General features: G+C 39.9%; 2 protein-coding genes across 2 annotated transcripts; both read right to left on the bottom strand.

The window, feature by feature from the left end:
- Positions 1-170: 170 nt before the first annotated feature.
- sycp1 (synaptonemal complex protein 1) lies at positions 171-11447 on the bottom strand. Its single transcript, XM_086117629.1, has 34 exons — positions 11334-11447; positions 10189-10273; positions 10061-10101; positions 8661-8825; positions 8515-8582; positions 8349-8422; positions 8211-8269; positions 8075-8141; positions 7930-8003; positions 7734-7861; positions 6100-6172; positions 5782-5966; positions 5632-5699; positions 5480-5541; positions 5348-5401; positions 5165-5260; positions 4970-5073; positions 4773-4890; positions 4579-4649; positions 3370-3451; positions 3238-3300; positions 3093-3152; positions 2958-3020; positions 2769-2885; positions 2295-2405; positions 2110-2202; positions 1954-2019; positions 1789-1875; positions 1608-1697; positions 1387-1440; positions 1227-1283; positions 1043-1150; positions 899-964; positions 171-822 (listed from the first exon to the last, which is right to left on the bottom strand). The coding sequence occupies exons 1-34, from the start codon at positions 11445-11447 to the stop codon at positions 688-690; spliced, it is 2958 nt and encodes a 985-aa protein (XP_085973755.1). The 3' UTR covers positions 171-687.
- A 1949-nt stretch (positions 11448-13396) lies between these two features.
- Positions 13397-19727, bottom strand: slc16a1a (solute carrier family 16 member 1a). Its single transcript, XM_086117631.1, has 4 exons — positions 19471-19727; positions 16694-16837; positions 14982-15755; positions 13397-14127 (listed from the first exon to the last, which is right to left on the bottom strand). Exons 1-4 carry the CDS (start codon positions 19685-19687, stop codon positions 13904-13906), a joined length of 1359 nt encoding a protein of 452 aa, XP_085973757.1. The 5' UTR covers positions 19688-19727; the 3' UTR covers positions 13397-13903.
- Between the last annotated feature and the right edge of the window lie 1831 nt (positions 19728-21558).

Here is a 21558-nt window from a genome sequence, read left to right as displayed (position 1 = left end):
CTCATCAAATAAATATTTTATATTAAACTCATTTGTATTGCAAAGCCCATGCATTGACAGCATCAATATGACCTCAGGTTTTCACGGTAAGTACCAAACTGGAAAATGTTCATTGCAGAAAATAAAGCATTTATTATCTTTGTATGGGGCATCCATTGAGCTCTCTCAGGTTAGGTAATAATTATGTACACTTCACATTTGATTGCTTAAATCAAAGTTAACATTTCTTTGACCATTTACTGTCAAACTGAAAAAGTATGCAAATACCAGATCATAACTATTAAAGTAGAAATATACTACAACACAAACTTTACTAAAGCATTAATCTGATGACTACTACAACAGCTACAAGTAACTCGCTGTGTGCGGCAATACTGCGCTAGCATACTGTAAAACGACTGCTGCATAAATCAGTGAAAAACTGTTTGTTTTTTTTAACTACGCTTGCAAACTATGACTCCTATACCACAACAATAACAACACAATGACTTCTATACTAGCAATCTGTGACTATTACTATGCTTAGGACAATACTACCGTAAGAACCGCGACTATAAAACTATACCTCTTCCTGCTTTTGTTCTATGACTACCACACCACCACTATTTTTACCACATAAGAAATGTGCCTTTCAAAATTAGAGAATAGAAAACTTAACTGCATCTAAGGTGTCTACAAAGACACTACTTATGCAAAAATCTTCCCCTGAGCCTTTTTCTTCTTTTTCTCACTGTCACTGACAGCGATCCAGCCAGCGTCACGCATCCTCTTGATGCCCGCTAACTTTAGGGAGGTTCCCGGTGACTTAAGAGCAGTGGGGCTCTGGAGGCGAATAAAAAGAAATGCAGCAATTTGGTTACTAAAACAATTGTAATTCTTTCTGAGACATTCACATTACCTTTTTGGATCGGTTGCATTGAGAGACAGGAACCGAGAAGTGTGGTGCTGGCGTGTTTTTAAAAGTCTGTCAAAACCAGAAGGACAAATGACACTACCTTTGACCTACTGCTGTTATTGGATTACAAATAAAAAACATTCTCACCAAAACATTGTTTGGATCAGAGCTGTCAGACTTGGGTTCCAGCTCCAAGGCTCTCTTCCTCCAGCTCCCTGGCTTGTCAGCACTAGGGGGCGTCCTTATTCTATAGGTCTGCAAAGCAGGTGCAATTCATCAGCATGCTGAGGAGTCAAAACATTTCAGATTGTCCAAATGATCAATCAGTTACTTTGATTTTTTCTGCTCTGCCAGCCTGCTTTGTCCCATTTACCGGGGAAGCAGAGTCCTGATGTTCCTTGGGCATAAATTGAGAGTTGATTCAATGGTACGGTAAGTCTTTACTATTGATAAATGATCCCCCATTCATCACAGAGCAATGAAGGTCCTACCTTGATCTTTGGGGTTTTTTCACCTGACATCCTCATGGATCCAAAGTCACATTCCTAACACACACATAACAAACCATATGTTGGATGTTATGTTACATTTTCCTCAACAATAAATGTGTGTGATACTTTAATGGTCACCAGTACATATTAATGCAGAAGTACACAACTGACTAGTTTAGGCTTCTTCATTTCAGCAAAATATACAGTGGCCTTTTACAGACCTCGGCAAAGTCAAACACGTTCCTCTTTGAAGACCTGCTTCTTGGTGTTTCTGCATGTCTCCCTTTATGATTTGTGTTGAAGGGATTTGCCTAGAAATATTAGTACAGTAATAGTAATATAGGTATGGATATAAATAGATGAGGTGGTCGGTGCTCTTGTATTTGTGTCATGTATGTATACCGTGTTGCTCTTGTCTTGGGAAAGCCGAGATAATTTAAGCGAAGACAATTCTTTCTTCAGATCACTTAACTCTTTTTGAAAGTTATCCTGACAACAAAAACACAAGTTAGTCAGTTGCATATTAAAAAAAAAAAAAGAAAGAAAAAGAAATTAATAAGACAACACCTTCGCTGTTATCAGCTGCTTCTTCAGTTGACCGTTTTCAGTCTTAAACTTTGAGACATCAATCTCCTATTTCAGAAAATGTAAAGACTAAATCTTCAGCTATCAACTATTTTTTTAGGTTTGTTATGTGATTGAAGTAGTTTGAGTTCTCAGTACCAGAGCCACCCGGCAGTTAATGGCCTCTGTCTCACGCTTCCTCATCTCATCCAGTTCCGCATCCTTTTCTTTGACCATGCGGTCATATTGGTTCTAGGAAGGACAAAATGAAGGATGTGTTTGAACGGGCAGTAAAAGTGTGCAGGGGTCACATGTGTGTGTGTGTGGGGGGGGGGGGGGCATACTTTGTGTTTTTCCATCAGTGCGACAATATCAGCCGTCTTGTGTTGACACTTGTGTTCTGCGTCCTCTTTACTCTTGATAGCCTCGGCTGTGGTTAATCGCAGCTCTTTTATCTATGGGGAAAACATAGTATTCTATCACTTTTGACACTCATAACGTCACTCCCACACTGTACATAGTATAACAATGACCGTTTTTAAAATGTATATTCCTGTTTTATTGATATTACTAATTTATTTTCAAGGTGAATATTTATTTTTAGATTTCATTTTTTTTAAGAATTTGATGTGGAAATTAAGGAAACATAATAAAATTATTTTCATTTAATAATCAGCTGGGGTACATTCTACTTTTCCAGAATCATTAACACATTTGAGTGAGGGGAGACTTAGGGAATAGTATTAGTATCTATAGTAATAGATATTGGGAACCACTGCTCTAAAGGGCCAAAAAATGTAGTTCATTATAAAAACAACCTTGCTGTCAAGATCTGCTGCAAATGAAGATTTATTGTGAAGCTCTTCAACCAGCTTTTGATGCTTTTCTTCAAGCTGTCTTTTCTGGTTGTTTGATTCATCATACAGGCTGGTCATCTAACAAAAAAGGGCTTGCATTAAACATGTTTTTAAAAAGCATTTTACTCCACAAGAGGACCATAAGCATACCTTATTTTCAAGTTCACTGTATTTCACAAGCTCTTTTGCCATTTGTGCCTTAAGTTTTTTAATCTGGAATACACAAGTGAGAAGTTGAGCTGTGCAGAAAGCGAGTAGATGATCGAGTTTGTAGGTCTTACAAACCTCTTTCTGATATCCTACTGCTTTACGATGAGCACCAATTTTCTTCATGAGGTAAGAGCACTAAAAAAAAAAAACAACACAAAACAATGTCATACCAGTGTCAAAGTAAAACAAGTCATAATCACACATCTTTATTTCTCCTCACCTTTACTTCTGCGGCTTTGATCTGTCCTTCTGTTTGTACAACCTTCTCCTGCAAATGCTGACACTACATTAAAACGAAATGTTAAAATCACAAAAGAAAATAGCCACTGAGCATTAATTTGAAGTTGCTTACGTTGCCTTCCATTTTCTTCTGCAACATCTCAATTTCTGCATACTGTCTTTGGGTTAAGCTCTGAATAGTGTGCACTTCCGCTCTATAAAACACCAAAAAAGAAATATATATACACTTTAATCAACTAAAAGACATAAGATGCTTTGTTACTTGTCGTCCACATTAGAAAATGCAAAACTTTTGAATGTGAATTTACTTCACCACACAGAATATTGAACTGAATTTGAATTACAGGAAGTGGAATTGGGGCGGCACAGTGACCGACTGGTTAGCACGCCCGCCTCACAGTGCGGAAGTCCAGAGTTCAAATCTGGGCTCCGGCATTCCAGTGTGGCGACCCTCGTGAGGATAAGCGGCTCGGATAATGGATGGATGGAAGTGGAATTTAATTCAATGCAATTCAGAGAAAGTCATTCTCATCACATACGATAAGAAAAAATGTAAAAAATCTTTGGAGATCTATTTTAAAAACATTGATATTCTGGGAAATGAAATGCCGTTCTACCAACATACCTAACAATTTCACTGCCGCGCATCGTTGTCTTTTGCATTGTCACTCAACATTGTGCTTTGCATATTGTGCTTTGCATATCACAGGGAGTTTACATTAGAAGACACATTTGTTTTTGTCATGTGAACGAGAACATAAAAAGAGCAGATTTAACAACAACAATAAAAAATCTGGACTGGGCTTCATGCCACACTGTCATGCCACTGTAGCCTATCTGACTGCGACATCTGGCTGCTGACTTGAAAACTACACCCAATGTAATATGCATCTTGTCCTTTTTTTCCACAGACTGCTTTAAATTCCGCAGAGCTTTGAAATCCATACCAAATTCCAAATCCCGCGATTGCAGAATGACGGATTCCTGCAGGGACTTGTTATTTTAGAAACCTACTCTTATTTCTTGACTTTGAAGTGTTTTGGTGTTCTTGTTGGTTGCAGACAAAAAACCAGTGCAAAATGATTAGTGCATCCAAGCCCCCATATATTTATATATCAAAGTCATAATCCGGTAACATTATACCGGAGACAAATTCCTTGTGTGTTCTACATACTTGGCCAATAAAGATGATTCTGATTCTGATTTTAAACGGTTCGCGCACAAACAAATTTTCAGAGATAGACTTTCAAGTCTGTTTGATTCCACACTCTCAGAAATCCAAATAAAACTAATCTAACTAATCTCTAAAATACAAACTGACCTTAAACGTTGGTTTTCCTCTTCCAGTTTCTGAATTTCCTTTGCGACCTTCACGGCCTTCTCCTCACTCCCCTGCCAGTCAAATGTACAGATTCACAAATAACTTTTTTTTACTAATTGATGGATACAATTTGCAGGTTTAGATTTCAAGTTTACATGCGGTTTAGCGACCTAAACATGAGGCAAAACTCAGACCTTCATGGTTGCTGTAATGGCTTTCATATTAGAGGACGTGCTCTCAAACTTCAGCTCAAGAGCCTTCTTCTCAAAATTAACCTCATTAAAGTGAGACAGCAGCTCTTCATACTTAGCTCTGGAAAGCGAATAGCACTGGTCATGGGCAATACAACAGTGTGATATAATAGGAAGCTGTTAATTATAGAATGACTCACTGATGCTGTGTGAGTTCTGTTTTGAGTCGTACTAGCTCAAAGCTGCACTCCTCTGTTTTCTTCATTTCACTGAACAACTTTTCCTCCAGCTCGTGTACTTTGCTCTGTGGAACAGCGTGAAAACACATGCAGCTGACTAGTGCAATCATTACAATGTGTCTGCTCCCATACAATTTCCACAGTCGATGTAAAAACCTCAGAGTTGCGCTGCTTCTCCAAGAAAAATTCTTCTGCCTTTTCACCAGCTTTCTTGAGCTTTTCGTTGTCTGCATGTATAGTCTCTGCCTCACACTGGTTTAAGGGGGGAAAAAAGTTGTCTGATCAATGTGCTTCTATGGTTTTTGCCGAAAGCTCATCTTGGAGATCATTCACTCTGACCTCAAGGACATCAGCTTTTCCCTTCACAAGCTCTATTAAGCTCAAGCTTTTTTCCTGAGAGCACAAATAACAAAGAAGCAGTGTTTTCAATTGAAATACAGCAAGGTACACACTAAAATAAGTCAAACTCACTAATTCACTCTGAAGGATGGTGATTTGCTCATCTTTTCTTGCCCTCTGTTCTTCAAGTTCTCCTGCCAGAGTAAAAAATAGTTGCTTTGACTCTTTTTTTGAAATACAAATTGAGTACCAAATGTGTTAAGATTTCTTTCACTTAGACTCACCCACAACTTGAAGACTCCTTTCAAGTTCTTTGTTTTTCTCCATTAGTTTTTCCTCGCAATCCTTAGACCTTAAACAGTAATTCCGGGACCAAAATGACCAAAGTAATCACCACTCAGGCTTCCGTGCTGTGAATTCTCAAGAGTATGTACCTTCGTTCCTCAAAGGCTAATGAATTCTGCAGCTCCACAAGGTTTCTCTGAACTTGCTCGAGCGTCTCGGCTAGTTCATTTTTAACTTGGCAAGCCTCCTTCAAGCTTAACTCTTTGCTGCTGAGGATCTGTTCATGTTCTTCTTTGCTCTGTCTCAGCACAACACCCATGGCCTCCTGTCTTGTCTTTGAGGGGGGGGGGGGGGACATGTTTCAGCTAAAGCAGACAACCCACAACTGAGGGGCTCTTGGAGAGTTTTATGATGTCGAGCAGATATGCAGATCAATCAGACATGGACAGAGCAGCAACAGAAATCACCTCGCTCTCTTTACAGCGCTGCTCTGCTGAGTGTAGTTTTTCGAGAAGGGACTCTTTCTCCATTTTTGAGCTTCTCAGCTCTTCACATCGTTGAGCTGCAAAAGTTAAAAAAAACCCATTTTGTCTATTACAAGATGAATTCAACATTGGGAAGGCTCAGGTGCACTCATTTTTGCATTTTAAAACAATTATTGTGGGAAATTCTCGATCAATTGTCTTCACATAATTGAATATCATTCATTATTAAGAACAGATATTGAGTAGTTTTGATGAAAGATAATTTTAATGATTTCATAAGTACTGTACTGTATGTATCAAACGGTTAGCCCTTCACATTAGTCATTACCCAAGTTCAGTTTCGAAAAGGTTGGTGACCGCTGGTGTAGGGCTTTCTATACCATGACAACTAGGGACCAATGTTATAATAGTTAATTGAACACTAACAAAATAACTACAACTAAAATTGAAAAAAAAAAACACAAAACATTTTGACAAAATAAAAACAACAGTGCTTTTAAAAAAGCTAAGACTAACTGAAAAAACATCTTACATTTCTAAAACTAAATATTATCATGGATATGTCAAAGTTTTCATCTTTGTCACTTCGTATAATAACAGAGCTTTTGAGGTTCATTTTAAATGTATTTATTTCAGTATTACTGTACGTCTGGAGTAAGTACACACAGTTGTTTGACAGTAATAGTTTACTTTTCTTACACACTACTGAGTGACCTTTTTTTTTTTCTTGCACTTGACAAATACTCCATATAAGTATATTTAAGATAAAACTAATAAAAACTAAAACTAAGCTTTTTGGAAAACATTTAAATGAATTAAAATGAACAAAATTGCTCTAAAAAGTAATTAAAAGTAACTGAAATAAATAAATCAACTATACTGAAAAATCCAAAACTACTATTACCCTGCTAAGGGTTTGGACAAGGCCAGTGCCCACAAATTCAAAGCTTCGAGTGTATTTTCGCTCATGGAGGAACCACTTCATCGCATAACTGCGGTTTTATACTGAGTTACAGTATTGTGTGGATCAGTGCACGTGACACTCACTTGAGTGTGACTCCTCAATTCAGGGAAATACAATACGTCTTGCTCACGGACACATTTTCTGAAACAGGCAGCTCACACAACATTCAGACTAAGGGCCTTTTTGATGAGAGACCGCTTCATTCTTTTTTTTTTTAATTTTGGTAGTGCTGATGGTTTCACCATGGAACATTTCAGAAGGCAAGTTGAAGTTGCATATCATGCTTTGGGGTTGTTTTTCTTCAGCTCAAACTGGAAGCATTAGACAAGTTGAAAGAACCATGAACAGTTCCAATTAGCAGGCAGTGTGTTTCATTTTGTTATATTGCAAAAACCCGATGTTTGAACAGGGGTGTGTAGACTTTTTATAGCCGCTGTAAATCCTACTGCACATGTTAAATTAATCAATTTGCATATTCTCTTTCCTGGAACGCAGTATATCAGGTCCTAACTATGTCATTTCACTTGATGAGTTGGCAGACACTCCAAAGACCCAACTATGTGAAACACGCAATTAAAGTCAATATTGCGTAATGAGTCCCCTTTAAGAAAATAATTAACTGAATGTCGATAAATGTAATCATGTGATTAACTTTTTGGCATCATTCTTACTTGTGGCCTCTTGAAGCAGTCTGCATTGATTTTGAGTATCATGAAGGTCACGCTGGACTTCCTCTAGTTCGCCTACTTTCTCCTGAAGTTTAGCTTCCAGTGTCGCCACCTGTGGAGCCGTCAAGTCTTTTAGCAGTTTGTGTTACAAAGGCAGTCATCAGTCTTCTACTTACTGACCATGTTCTCTTTTAGGGTGCATTCTTGCTGATAGTTTTCTTTCAGCTCTTCAAGTTTTTGCAAATTAGCTTTAACTGTGAATGAAAAGAGATTTTTTTTTTTTTTGGTCAACATGCAAAAAAGAAAGAAATGTTGAAGAACGAACCAGAATGCAACTCGTTCTGATTGGCTTCAGCTTGATCGCGAAGGTGTTCAAATGCCACTATCAGTTTCTGGGAAGATTAATTATTCATTGTCTGACCGTTTATTCCTCACTTTTTAGCTGATGTTATGTATTTTACCTGAACACGTTCACTGTTTTCCATTAGAAGGTGATGTGTCTCATCTCGCTCAGATTCAACTATAAAACGTAGAAATGTGTGTCAATTTTGTCACATTGATGAGGCCGCGAGATTTGCGGAAGAGCTCAACACACTCACATAATTGCATTTTGTCTGCCGACCGCTCAAAGGTTTCTTTCAGCAAATTACACAAGTTGCGGGTTGCATTGTGTCTGAATCAAAACATTGATTATTCAAAAGCAGGACTGTGCATGTGGAAACTGCTGAGTATATAAAAAAAAAAAAAACATAAAAAAACCCATACTTGTTCCGCCAATCCTCATTTTCACTCATCTGGTCCTCAAGCTTGATGCTTAGACTTTCATTTTGAAACTGTAAAGCACACACTCACACAATATGAAATTACACAAATACAGGACATGTGCAGTATTTGCCTCAAAAGGCACACACCTGCAACTCTTGAATGGCTTTGCGCTGAGTCTCAATTGTTCTTTTGTTCTCCTGAAGTTTCCTCTCGCTTTGCGCAGCATCAGAGTCCACTTTGAATTTCCAGCATTTGATTTTCTCCACTTCGTCAAACATTTTTGAACAAAGCTGTCCAGGAGCACAGTCACTCTGTGGACCATTCGATCCAGGTTATTTACGCAGGTATCGCCCGAAGATTTTGGTGGCCATAAATGAGATTTTATATGTGCAGCCGCCGAATCATGCTGTGGTAACCACTCCAGTGCGGCCCTGTGCCGTGCGCATGACTTGTGCGCTTGTTGTGGCGCACATTAGACAGGCTCCCTAGGGTTGAGCATGATCGTTTGAATTTGAATTCCAGTCCTGGTTGCTTGTTTCCATTTCAGTTCCCAACGACTCCTGATTCCAATTATTTTAGGGGCCAGGCCTGTTTTTCTAAATGTGGCCCTTGGAAGCAAAGGTTTGGACACCCCGGCCTAAATGGCCTAGCTAATCAGCTATTTTTAGATTAAATCCTCTCAATTTGTCAACAAAGTATTAATATCAAACCTGAATTGTTTGTTTTTCATTTTCTTTTCACCGGAGTATAGGTTCCACTGCACAACAGAGCATTATTTTTGAAAACCTCAGAAAATACAAATACACATTTGAAAATGAGTGTATACATGTTGCTCCCACTGATGGGCTAACCTAACTTGGTGTATAGTAGCAAAACAGAATATCTTAGCAACCCATTTCAAAATAGCAGCAGATAGTTACATCGTTCATGTTGAGGAAAATGGCCATATCTCCCTTCATTGTTTGCCTCATGTAAGGTGATTGAAGTCTGCTGCGGTCTCTGCTCGTCATCCATAGCACTGTTAACTTTTACCGGTCGCGTGACCTCCTTTGCACAATATACCTGTAATGTCACTGAAAGTGTTGTGATGCGACTGCTCATTTATTTGAACAAAATTAAGCCACACCTTGGATTGCCGCCGTGTGCATGTGCATGCGGTTCGCAGCTGTGAACTTATTCCATTCAGGAGATGGGGCATCGAAACGGGGAACTGGAATTTTGTAAATGTGAATGACTCTGGCAGAATCGGAAGGTTACTCCCAGTTTCAATTGATTCCCAAGAATTTATACCAAACCCAAGGCTCCATACTGTTGTATAAATTGTACTATTTTTCTTGAATACTTTGCAGTAGATGAACTCAGGGTGCGCCAGTGGCATAACAAGTTCATGCAGTGTCGCACACATTGCAACACTAGAATTAATGTGGCACCACCAAGCAGTTGTGGCGCTGCATTTACATTTGCACCACTGGTAGATTTAGAGGCTGTTGACTTTATATATATATATAAAGTCAACAGCCTTATATATATATATATATTACATTACCTCCACTCTCTCTGTTGGGGCCACTGTCATCTTGAGGCAATCTTTTAAGGACACAAATAACATACAACTTTTACACTTGACGCAGTGCATCTTCATCTTTAAGATGTGTGTTCCACAGTAGACATTACCTTGTGTGATTGGTTTAGTTGGGGCGACAGCACTTTTGCTGAGGGCTGGCGTGTTTTGGTCTATCACAAAATATTTACTGGGACCCTAAACAAAAGCAGTAGGTCAACACATGTACAGTGGATAGAGAAGGTCCTGATCAAGTGCAAAGATTTGTGATTAAAAAAAAAAAAATAGAGTAATAATAAAATAACATTTAAAATAAGCTTTTTATGAAAAATTACACCAAGATAAATAATTTCAAATATTTGTTTTCCCCATTATGTCTTATAATCTATACAATTTAATTGAAAACAAAGGTATTTTTTTCGAGAGGTGAAATAAAAACAAACAATTGAGATAATGTGGTTGCACAAGCTTTTACATGACTTTTCTTGAACTCATTTTCTTAATGTCACAAAAACCTGGTATTTGAAAAAGGGAGTGAAGACATTTTATGTCCACCGTTTACAGAGCAACGGGGGATATTGGTTATTTTCTCAATACGCCACATGTCCATGGTGAACACAGCTCTCACACAATATATCCCGAAAGTAGATGTACAACTACTTCAGTAAATAATGACTGCAAAAAGTCGAAGTACTGATTCAACTCCTTCAATAAAATTCAAAAAGCATAGAAAAAACAAAACGTGGTCTAATATCTTTGTTAACGTCGTGAAATCATGACAGAAAATCGCTAAACTAGCCATTGAAAACTGAAAAAAAACCATGCCTCACTTATACAGGTATGTGTTTTCTGATTAGACAGAATTTTGAGAGGCCAGAAGCAGTTAGTTTGTAGGTGGACAGAGGACACTGCACATTCACCATAGATCATTCTTGTAGCTGACGAGATCAATGGATTGGTAATATCTCGCTTCTCCAATTATGTTGCCATCGTCATTGCTTACTGGTTCACGTTCCTCTATGTTTTAATTTCCCCCCTGCTTTATTTGCCCCAAATATCTAAAATCACCAAAATCTCAACAGTGATTGATATCTATGTCTTTTTCCGTTGTTGACAAAAATGCATGAACATATCTTGACGAACTTAGTCTGTTTTAAGAGTTAACTCAAACGTTGTCAGAAAAATAAATACTCAGTATATAATAACTAAATTAGCAGACACCTAAAAATTTACTTAAGTATAAATACTTCGTACTGACCAGCTCAACTCTGTTCTCGACACTCTCTTGGGGTTTAACCGCAGACACCTGGCTGCAATTATTCACCCTTGGTGGCACCAAAAGTTTGAAGTTGAACCGTCCGTCTTTGGCCATCTAGGAATCAAGTCCAACGCCCGAATGACTACTTCGCAGGGGATAATGATCAGGGGTACCTATTCACATTATTTTTTTTAGCGTAAATGTAATGAGCGCTCACCTTTAGTTGTGACGAAAGCATTGTTTCGGAGCTCGTTCAAGACAAAGTAACAGATGCTGTTGGCGACAATACATTTAATTGTTAAATAATGAGTGAAATGTTTAGCTCGTGGATATCCAGAGCCGCTACTTGTTCGTGACTACTTGCAAAATCAGATAACTGTCAATAACAACATAAAAAATAAGCGTTTTTAAACTCGTTTCTTACCTACAACTCACGAACGTTTGTGTGCGAAGTCAGTTCATTTTACAAAATGGCGACGGAACATTAACGTCTGCTTAAAAACAAATGAAGGAGCATACTTAACGTGAGGCTTGCGGTAAGCACACTTGTTAACAAGGGTACAGTATTTTTAACGCATGAATTTAAAAACTGCCTCACTGTTCTAATCGTGATTAATAAACGTAGTATCAAATGTAATTAATCATTAAACGTGATATCCCAATTGAATATACTGTATATATACAATATATATATATATATATATATATATATATATATATGATTTGTGTGTGTGTGTGAAATCCATTATTCAATTAAATACATTAATTAATAATGAACAAATACATCTTAACCAATTTGAGGAAAACATTTCAATTTCATGCAACAGATATTGTAGGACTGTAATGTAATAATAATGTAAATGTCTGGTGGGCCAGATTATGGAAGAGTCATACATTGCCCATGCCCTAGAACAGGGGTGGCCAACCCGCGGCTCGAGAGCCGCATGCGGCTCTTTGGCTGGCTCAATGCGGCTCCTGGGCTTTCAAATGACAAGCGTCGAAAATGCCTCGGCAGTCGCACTGCCATTCAAACAACGGAGTTAAATACACAGAATTTACTATGTCAGCCTATCATCAATTCCATTATTTGATTGACATACAGGGCAACCAATCAGATGACAACTAAATCACCGCTCATGCGCAAACAACGGTGCTTAGCGCTAAACGCTAAGCTAGTCAGCGAATTACCTCCGATTTTAAGGCAGTGGTGTCCCAATACGTCAATCGCGGTCGACCCGGAGCCAGCGGACTGGTCCCAAGTCGAGTGCGAACGTTGGGAGGAGGAAATAGGGGCGAAAAAAACGTTGTGTGTCTGTGTGCTTCGATTCCGTTCATATTCAGTGACGTTCCGGCTGTCGCTCATCTTGGCGTGCGTGCGTGCTGCTTGCGTATGCGCACGTGTGCGTGCTTGGGCGCCCGCCTGTGTGCATGTGTGTGTGTGTATTTACATTGTACTGTAAAAATCCACTTGCCATCCATCCATCTATTTTCTCTGCCGTTGAATTAGGCAGGTCGCTGGCCATCCATACAGCCGTTTTCTATTCTGGTTATTAGGCAGGTCGCTGCCCAGGAGCCTAGAACAGGCTGAATAGGGGCTCCCAAGGACTGGACTTGGAGATCCTTGATTTAGAGTTTTCACTGAATTTAACATGCATGTTTCTGGAACGTGTGAGGAAGCCAGAGTACCATGAGAAAACACACACAAGTTGAGTGGGTAGTACATGCCAACGCCACAGAAAAAGGCCGGGGCCAGGTTCAAACCCCCACTCAAACAGAAAAGCGATGAGGTCTTGGCACCACCTCAGTAACCGTCCAGTTAGGTGGCATATTGGCATAGAGGGATTGTTATTATAAGGACAATAACCAATGCTCAATTAACTTCATGCTTTCACAGCATTAACATATAATTTAAGGGGAATTGCAATATTTCCAAGGCTTCAACCAGTCAGTAATAATGAGCAAGATAGGAATCCACTAGACAAACATTGTAGGTCTTTTCTATTTATTTGTGTGAAGCAAAAATAAACAGTTTGGAAGTTGCAAAATTCCTCTGTAATTGTGAATGCAATATATGACATGAGTAAAGCAACTCAGTCAGACATTAGTATGTTTTCCTGTACAAGAAGATACAAACCATGCAATAAGGTCTCCATGCACTCATTTCAGAACATTTTCTGTCAAGAAAAAAATAGGAGAGTAACATGTTGTGTTCAACGTAGTGATACAAGTAGAATAACGCTCTGCATGACTACATTTAATCATCAAAATAGGAGAAAACAACATGCTGTGTGATGTAATGCACATATTGAATCTGTGTAAAAAGTGAATTAAATTGGTTATTGCAAGCAGACACAATAACAGTCCCTATTTCAAAATTATTTGTATACACCAATACAGTCATAGCATATAAATCTTTTCCAGTGAAGTGCATGTGATGGTACAATACAAATGTTTATTTTTTTGTGGTCAAAACAAAAGTGAACGCTAACTAGAGATTTGTCATAAATGAGGCAGGATGTTTTCAGGTTTATCTCTATGACTTGAAACAAAGTGACTGAAAATGAGACCACTTAGACAGTGTCTGTGTTCTTGGACTCAACCACCTTGGCTGCAATGTCCCTGTAGGATTTATGATCTCCCACTCTGGCCATTCGCTCTTCCTCTTTCTTCTCTTTCCTCAGTAGCCGATAGTTGAGACCCATACCCATGAAGAGGAAGAAACTAGAGACGATGAGGAGAATCCCGCAGCCCTGGTACGTGTACTTGTAGTCGTGATAGATGTCCTTGAACTTCCCTGTGAGGAGGAAGATAATAAGGGTGTGATGTAATTACGGCAGTCCACACCACAGTACAGAGTGAAACTTCCACAGTCAAATACCGGCAAAGTCGGCACAATTTGGAATACGAGCAAGTGTCATGATAACCGTAGAAACATCACTGGAACTGACTGGGACACAGCACAGGGTCTGGCCCTTCAGCGCAGCATTTAATATCAGTTACATTGCATAAATAAATTTTAATGACTAGAGGTAACATGACAAAAAATGTTGCCAAAAAATACACATTAAAAAAAATCTTAAAACAGGGGCCCCTTGGTTTCACGACGGGTTCGACATGAAGTTTCAACGGTAAGCACAGTGTGCAAATAAGTAGTTTGTGCAGCGGTGTACTGAATGCCTAGAAGCATTTTTCATACAAATATTTACTGTCGGGCAGCACGGCGGTTGACTGATTAGCACAACCGCCTCACAGTGCAGAGGTTGTGGGTGTGTGGAGTTCTCCCTGTGCTGGTGTGGGTTTTCTCCGGGTACTGCGGTTTACTCCCACATTCCAAAAACATGCATGGAAGGTCACTGGAGTGCTCTAAATTGTCCCTCGGTGTGATTGTGGGTGTGAATATTCTGCAAATAGCTTCACCCATGGGTGCCGAATTTCAACTTTACAAGAGTCCACTTTACTCTTTATTTTTTTGTATTTTCACCGATTGTGGGTAAATCTGGAATGTAACTCTTGTGATAAACAGTGGTGTTGCTTTTTTTGGTTGTATTAAACATTGATTCACTTCTATTTTTACTTGTATGCTATGTCTGTCATATAATTATTCGACTGTGGAGGTTCCACTGTAATGTTTGCGACTGAGTCGGTTACCTAGCAAAGGGGGTCCCAGCAACACGGGGCCACATTCAATGATAGTGACCAGGCCAACGGCACTGGAGAAGCGTTGCGCTCCCACCAGGTCCATCAGTGTCTCGAACAATACGGAGCTCAGCCAGCCGAAAGCAAAGCCAAAGAACATGGAGTAAATCACAAAGCCTTTGTAGTCGACTGACATAGGGGCGAAGACATGACACACGCCGTTGTACAGCACCGAGGCGGCAAAGAAGTACTGGATCCTTGGCCGAACCCATTTGCTGTTGGCCACAATGCCCATCGAGGGCCGCGCGACCATGTCAACAAACGCCAGGACAGACAGCAGGAAAGCAGCTTTCTCTTTCGGGATGTCTTTGCTCTTTGCAAAATTGCTCAGGAACACTAACGGTGCGAAAAGGCCAAAGAACATGACGATATTGCCCGAAATGTAAAGCAAGAAGCCACGATGCTTGAACAAAGACAGATCGAGGAAGCTGTTCATGATTTGCGAACAGCTCCTTCGCTCCGTAGTCTTCTCCACCGGTTTGGGCTTCGGTCCGATGGGTCGCATAAGGGAACCGGCGACGCAGCAGTTGAGCAGCAGGCCGCCCAGGATGAGGAAGCTTCCTCTCCAGCCAAAGCGGTCGTAGAACCATGTGTTGAGAGGCGCCAACGTGGAAAGGAAGACTGGACTACCAGCCATGGCAATGCCGTTGGCAATGGGACGCCTCTTGTAGAAGTATTTCCCAATCATAGTGAGGGCGGGGTTTAGGTTGAAGGACAACCCCAAACCTAAAACACAATCACAAATATTATTTAAACGGGGCATATTATGGAAAATGTAACTTTTGAATGGCGTTAAGATGGAACTCTGGAGGGCCTGGCCAAGCATGAAATGTGAAATTTAACAACCACAGTTAATCTTTCCAGTCTATTTTCTGAAATTTGTGAAATATGTCTTCACACAGTATGATTAGTTTACACCAATCAAACTCATTTCTGTCGCGGGCCACATTGTAGATACGGTTTGACTTGGAGGGTCATTATGAATTTTGGGAAACCATACAAATGTTTAATCACCTCCACATATTACATACACAGCACACAACAAATTAATAAATAGTTTCTAAAATCAGTCAAGTCAAGAATAATGACTTATAGTGGATTACATATGACAATTTTAAATTTTGGTTCAGACTTTAGCAAGCCTCATGGAACTTGACATGCTTGATTTGCGGCGGGCCAGATCTGGCCCCCGGGCCTTGACTTTGACACCTGTGGTTTCCATAATACCTGTTCACTTTCTCCTCCCATTCCTTAGAAGCTAGGTTGAGCAAAGGTTTGCCATTTCCTCAATAATAGTGAATGTAGTCTTGCCCTATTTTTTACACAATCTGGGTTCTACTTCCACACGTACAAGCCACTTATCTCATCGCAATAATCTTAGCTCAGCTACCTGTCATTTCCGCAGTGTAGGCGATGAGTTGCTCACTTGCATGAGACAGGGCCATGCCCTCAAAACGGGCTAGTGCCAGCGAGACAATAAATGTTTAAGTGCTATCATTCTTGATCATTGTCAGAGAAACGTTATTTCGACACGGGAACCATTTTAAATTGTGGAAAACGGTCTGCTTTATAGCATTTGGACAACCTATTGTTGTTTCACAACAATAGGTGGCATAGGTGTGCATAATTGGTGATAAGAAAAAATCACACGTAAAGTACAGTACCTCCCACGACACCAATGCAAAAATACAGTGCTGGGACAGAGTTGCAGAAAGAGGCGGCTACAAGGCCCACTCCGGAAAGACATCCTCCCAGCATCATAACACGACGACTTCCATATTTATTCACCAGGATGCTGCTGATAGGACCTGAGAATAAAAACAAGCACACACACACGATGACTGTATTGGGTTGGATTGGATGTGACTGCAATTCTGTTTTTGCCCACAAGAGAGCCACAGCACCACATCTGAGGCCAAGCAAACTCGCAACAACTTGTGCATCATTTTTGTCAGTGGTGCACTGCAGTAGATGCGTTTTCATTCCATTCATAATAGGATCCGTCAGAAAAACTGAGAGCTATAATGAAATAATAACTTATTTGGCTTGGAGATGCATACACATTGACAGGTGTAATTTGTTTGTGGAATCTCCTTAAATTGACTTGAAATACATTTGAAAAATGATTGGAAGTTCAGGACTGGGTGTTTTATTTTGTGAACGTGTGGATGGAGGTTGTGGACACAGTGTGTTAGCGCTACAATATCAGCAAATCTTTAATGCAGGGTTCTTAGAATTAAGCTGTTATTCAGGTGGAACTAAGCCACAAGTGTTTGGTTCTGCAGCCATGTGAGGATTCTTTAAACCGGTGGTAAGAAATCTTCCGCCCATGGCTCAAAATATGGTCCATGAGAACATTTCGTTCGGCCTTCCGTGCAATGCGTGCAATTCGTCCATATGTGGGTTCTAAGAGGCTTTGAGTGTCTATGAGGGCCCACAGGGAAGATCGCCTTCTTGCCAAATCCCCACACTGCCCAGTCCATCTAAATGGAAACTGACAGTTTTTGTTTAGAGGTTGTCCAAACTCATTTGCCGACGCCACGCGAGACAAAAGGTCTTTAAATTGTAATGCAGGCCGTCTCCGAGCTATCAACGAGTTCTTTCCTGGCAGGGCCGCGGGGAGAGCTGCACGGGATAAAAAGGTTGGAGACGAACCGGTGCGGAATATTATGAAGGTAATGGATCAAAAATGGAGGGAGTACAGAGGTGTGCAACAGTCGCTTAATGAACTCGTCCCGCTGACGTGCAGCGAGTGCTAAGCAGGCAAAGCTTCAGCATCACAGTGCCTGCAAACACATTTCCCTGCTAACGTTCAATTTCTAATGTGCCACTTGCTGTCATCTGTGTATATTTACATCGAAACATTTGCATTCATTGACGGTGTCAGTCAGCCTCTCGGTGGAATGTGTCGCTGTACGATAAGCAGCTCTGATTCATTTGATGTTAAACATCCTGCTTGCTGATGTCATGAGGAATGAGAGATTAAGATGGATGTGTAGTTTCATTTGAGTTGGACATGAAATGAGCGATTGTTGACTTAACAAGCAGAACTCACTCTTACATAATGTATGATGCCATGCATTCATAACGCAACTACCTTTCATTTGTTTGCACACTTTCCGAACACATTTTTCACTTAAAAACATACATTAGTGCTTGTGGTGTAATATTGTGTGATGCAATGTTTTCAGGTTCATATTTATTTGCCATACTAAGGAAAAACGTTCTAGACACTTTTCAGAGATCGCAAAAAACTGGCCACTTTCATCCTTTTTAGCCGTTTGTCTCGCATCGGAATAAAGAGAAGTGCAACTCTTTTCATTCTGAAGCATATAGCTGCGAGGGACGGCCGGTATCTTTCTTCTCCCTCTGAGGAATATCATGCAGAGTAGACAAAAGCTCCATCATTACCTGCCCTGCGTGTTTTCATTCATCTCATCAAAGTGGCCTACCTCACTTCTAACGGAACACATTCAGGATGTGTACAAATCAACCTAGCCAATCCAAAAATTCACCCAACGGTCCTGTTTTGTAAACCTCAAAGACAATTTAGAGTCTTCAAAGTAGTGTTTTTTTTCTCTTTTTAAGTCTTAAAAGAAGTTTTAGCAATTTGAAGCAGTAGGGGTTCAGTCCATCCGAACTTCAAAGGGTTAGAATGTGGCTACGGAACTAAATAAGGGAATTTAGAGACAATTGTTGGAAGAAACTCGAGTGTGCTTGCTGAGGACTGTTGAAGTGCCCTTGGCCAAGGCACCCAATCAGTTCAGGAGTTCTTTCCTTGCATGGTGTGAATATGTGATGTACTGCATGCAACACTGAAGCAGAGTGAAAGGACAACAGTATTTTCTTGAAAGTAGTCATTATCACCACCTTGTGCCTTTTAGGACATCCCCATTTAAGTCGTTATGCTGTAGCTGAAATGTGTAGTTAGCAAGCTGGTACACAACATTCAACTACATACATAATATGATAAAAATTAGGAAATATAAACGTTTCTGCAACATACCCACTGTTTCAATTTCCATTGAAGAAAGGCAAATGCAATTGTTATATATATATTATATAATTACAAAATGACATCATTTTTATCATATAACCATTTGAATTCATTTAATTTAATCTAATTTAACTACTTGTTACATACGTTATAGTTAGCAGGGCAGTGTGTGTAATGTGAAAAAAATCCCATACGACTTGTTTCAAAAAAAAAGAAAAAGAAGCTGGGTATGAAATGAAGGGCACACATTATAAGAGAGTTATTGCACCTGTATTGCTGCAAATGTTTTGCCACTTAAAATATTGCCCAAGTGTTTCATTCGTCGGGTTGTTTTTCATGATGACTGATTCTGGTGGGGACACTTAATAGAACATTATAGTTTGACACAAATGGTCTGTTTGAATCATTCTTTCGGTAAAATCCCATATCTGAAGATGTGGTTACCTCCTCCGTACGTGACCGCTAACATGATGGAGGAAATCCAGGAGACCTGGCTGCTGGTAACATTGAAGATCATTTCAATTTCCTTGAAGAAGACAGTGATGGACTTGGGGAACGCATAAGAGAAGCCAATAGAGATGAAGGCCCCAATCACCACCATCCATCCCCAGCCGCCCTCCGGGGGGGTGTAGCCGACTGGACCTCCGACGGCCGGTGCCATTTTGACGAGCAAGGGTTGGTTTCTGTTTCTCTATATGTGGTGCAACCAGGAGAACCTTTGCAGAAAAGAACACATTTATTAATTCATATTTCATCTTCCTGAAAGAGGAAGTCAACTCAAATGTTGTTTTTTTTACATTTTTCTTAAGAATTTGTTCTATGTGGCCCCGCAAGTATAAATACTGTATTCTGATTCATGTTGTGCTTGTGGAATATGAACTGAGCAGCAAACATTTTATCCATCTCAGGTTTTGTGGCCATGTTGCCACTTGCTGTCGACTGAAGTGAGATCACAGATGCTCAGGGCTCAAGTAACGAGCAATCATGGTTCACCTGTTTTCTCAGTTTGGTCATGTGGCATTTGCAAGCTGAGCTGTGATTGGTCATTACCTGAGCCCTGAGCAACTGTGATGTCATTTTCATTTGACAGCAAGGGGCAAAATGGCTGCCTTCTGAGGTAAATAAAAATGGATGGATTTTGTGGCTTAAATCATATTCCACAAACATAATATTAATCGTAATACTGTGTTTACACTAGCGGGGGTGTAAAGGACACAATATAATTATCAAGTTTTGAGTTGATTTCCCCTTTAATATTCCATTTTTCATTGTTTGTCATTTGTCAGGACAATAGGATATTGTGTCACCATCCTGAAACAATCCTATTTGTCACTTGTATTGGTCAGGAGGCAACCTTTACATTCAATGTCTGTGATATGACTTTTTTTTTTTAAATACCCTAACGAACAAGAATTACGGTGATACCTTTTAACCCTCTTTTTCTAGTTTTGCTGAAATTATCCTGCTTTGAGGGGGTGGTCACGCGAGTACAAACCATCAACACAGTAAATGTATTTTCATTAGGGGAGGCACCAGTTCATCACCAAAATACTGAATTAAACTTGCCAATTTGTGTTGTGGATCTGTAGATATCGTTTATCTTCCCCAAACTTGAGCTAGGGGAATTTTGTCACATTCAACCTCAAAACTTCGATCCAAAGTACAGTAATCAAGACAAAACTGTGGTGGTGTGATGGAGGTGAGTCTCATGTTTTATCTGTAGTTTAAAATCAACATGAGCGCGGTAGCCACCATGACTAAAGTGCGCCTCTGAGCGCTTCCAAGTTGAGCACATCCTGAACATTTTGCTAAGTGGACAACAGGGTGCGAGATTGAGGATGCTCTTAAGGAGATAGCTTGGCTCTGCACGCGCGCCCTTCCACTGATCTCCAGCAGTCTCGCTTAAGTCTTGATGAATAAGAGTCCATTTGTGGAGTCAACAACTTACTGTGTTGTTTACACTGGGGAGGCCACTCGGAGAAAACATTGATCAGAGCATGAACACGAGGAATTCACACAGCTGCGTAGCCCCCAGCTCTATGAAGTGCTCCTTTTTCTTGACCTGCTTTGTACTTGATTTGGTTGACGAATTCTCTTATAAAAGACCGGTCTTATAAACGTATTGGAGAGGCCACTTCTGCGTAGTGAGGAGTAAATATTTAATGTGTGAAAGAACTTTTGTTATTGAGCTGGGATTTTGGCTGCTGCTATGCAGCTGTAAATGTTTCTCCTGCACTGAACTCGTGAAGAAATGGGGGAGAAAGTGACGTGTTCTTATTTACAGCATTCATACACACCGTTGATGTCACCTGGTCTACAAAAATAGTTATCACTTCCACATTGAGCCATTGATTTTTGCATGGATGGATTGGCTTGACAAAGCATCATGTTATTTTTTTTATTTAACAAGAAGAGAATATATATTACTGTACAATGTTTTTCTACAATACGGTGTACTTTGTGAGTCTTTTATATAGAGATGGACATACAGTAGCCTATTTTGTTCAACATAGAATGCACATTCCAGTCAGA

The sequence above is a fragment of the Hippocampus guttulatus genome, chromosome 8 (genome assembly GCF_054856545.1).
Source record: "Hippocampus guttulatus isolate MCC_2025c chromosome 8, RoL_Hgut_1.0, whole genome shotgun sequence".
Classification (NCBI taxonomy): Eukaryota; Metazoa; Chordata; class Actinopteri; order Syngnathiformes; family Syngnathidae; genus Hippocampus; species Hippocampus guttulatus.
Note: the sequence above shows the minus strand (reverse complement) of the source record. Positions and strands in the feature narration are given on the sequence as shown.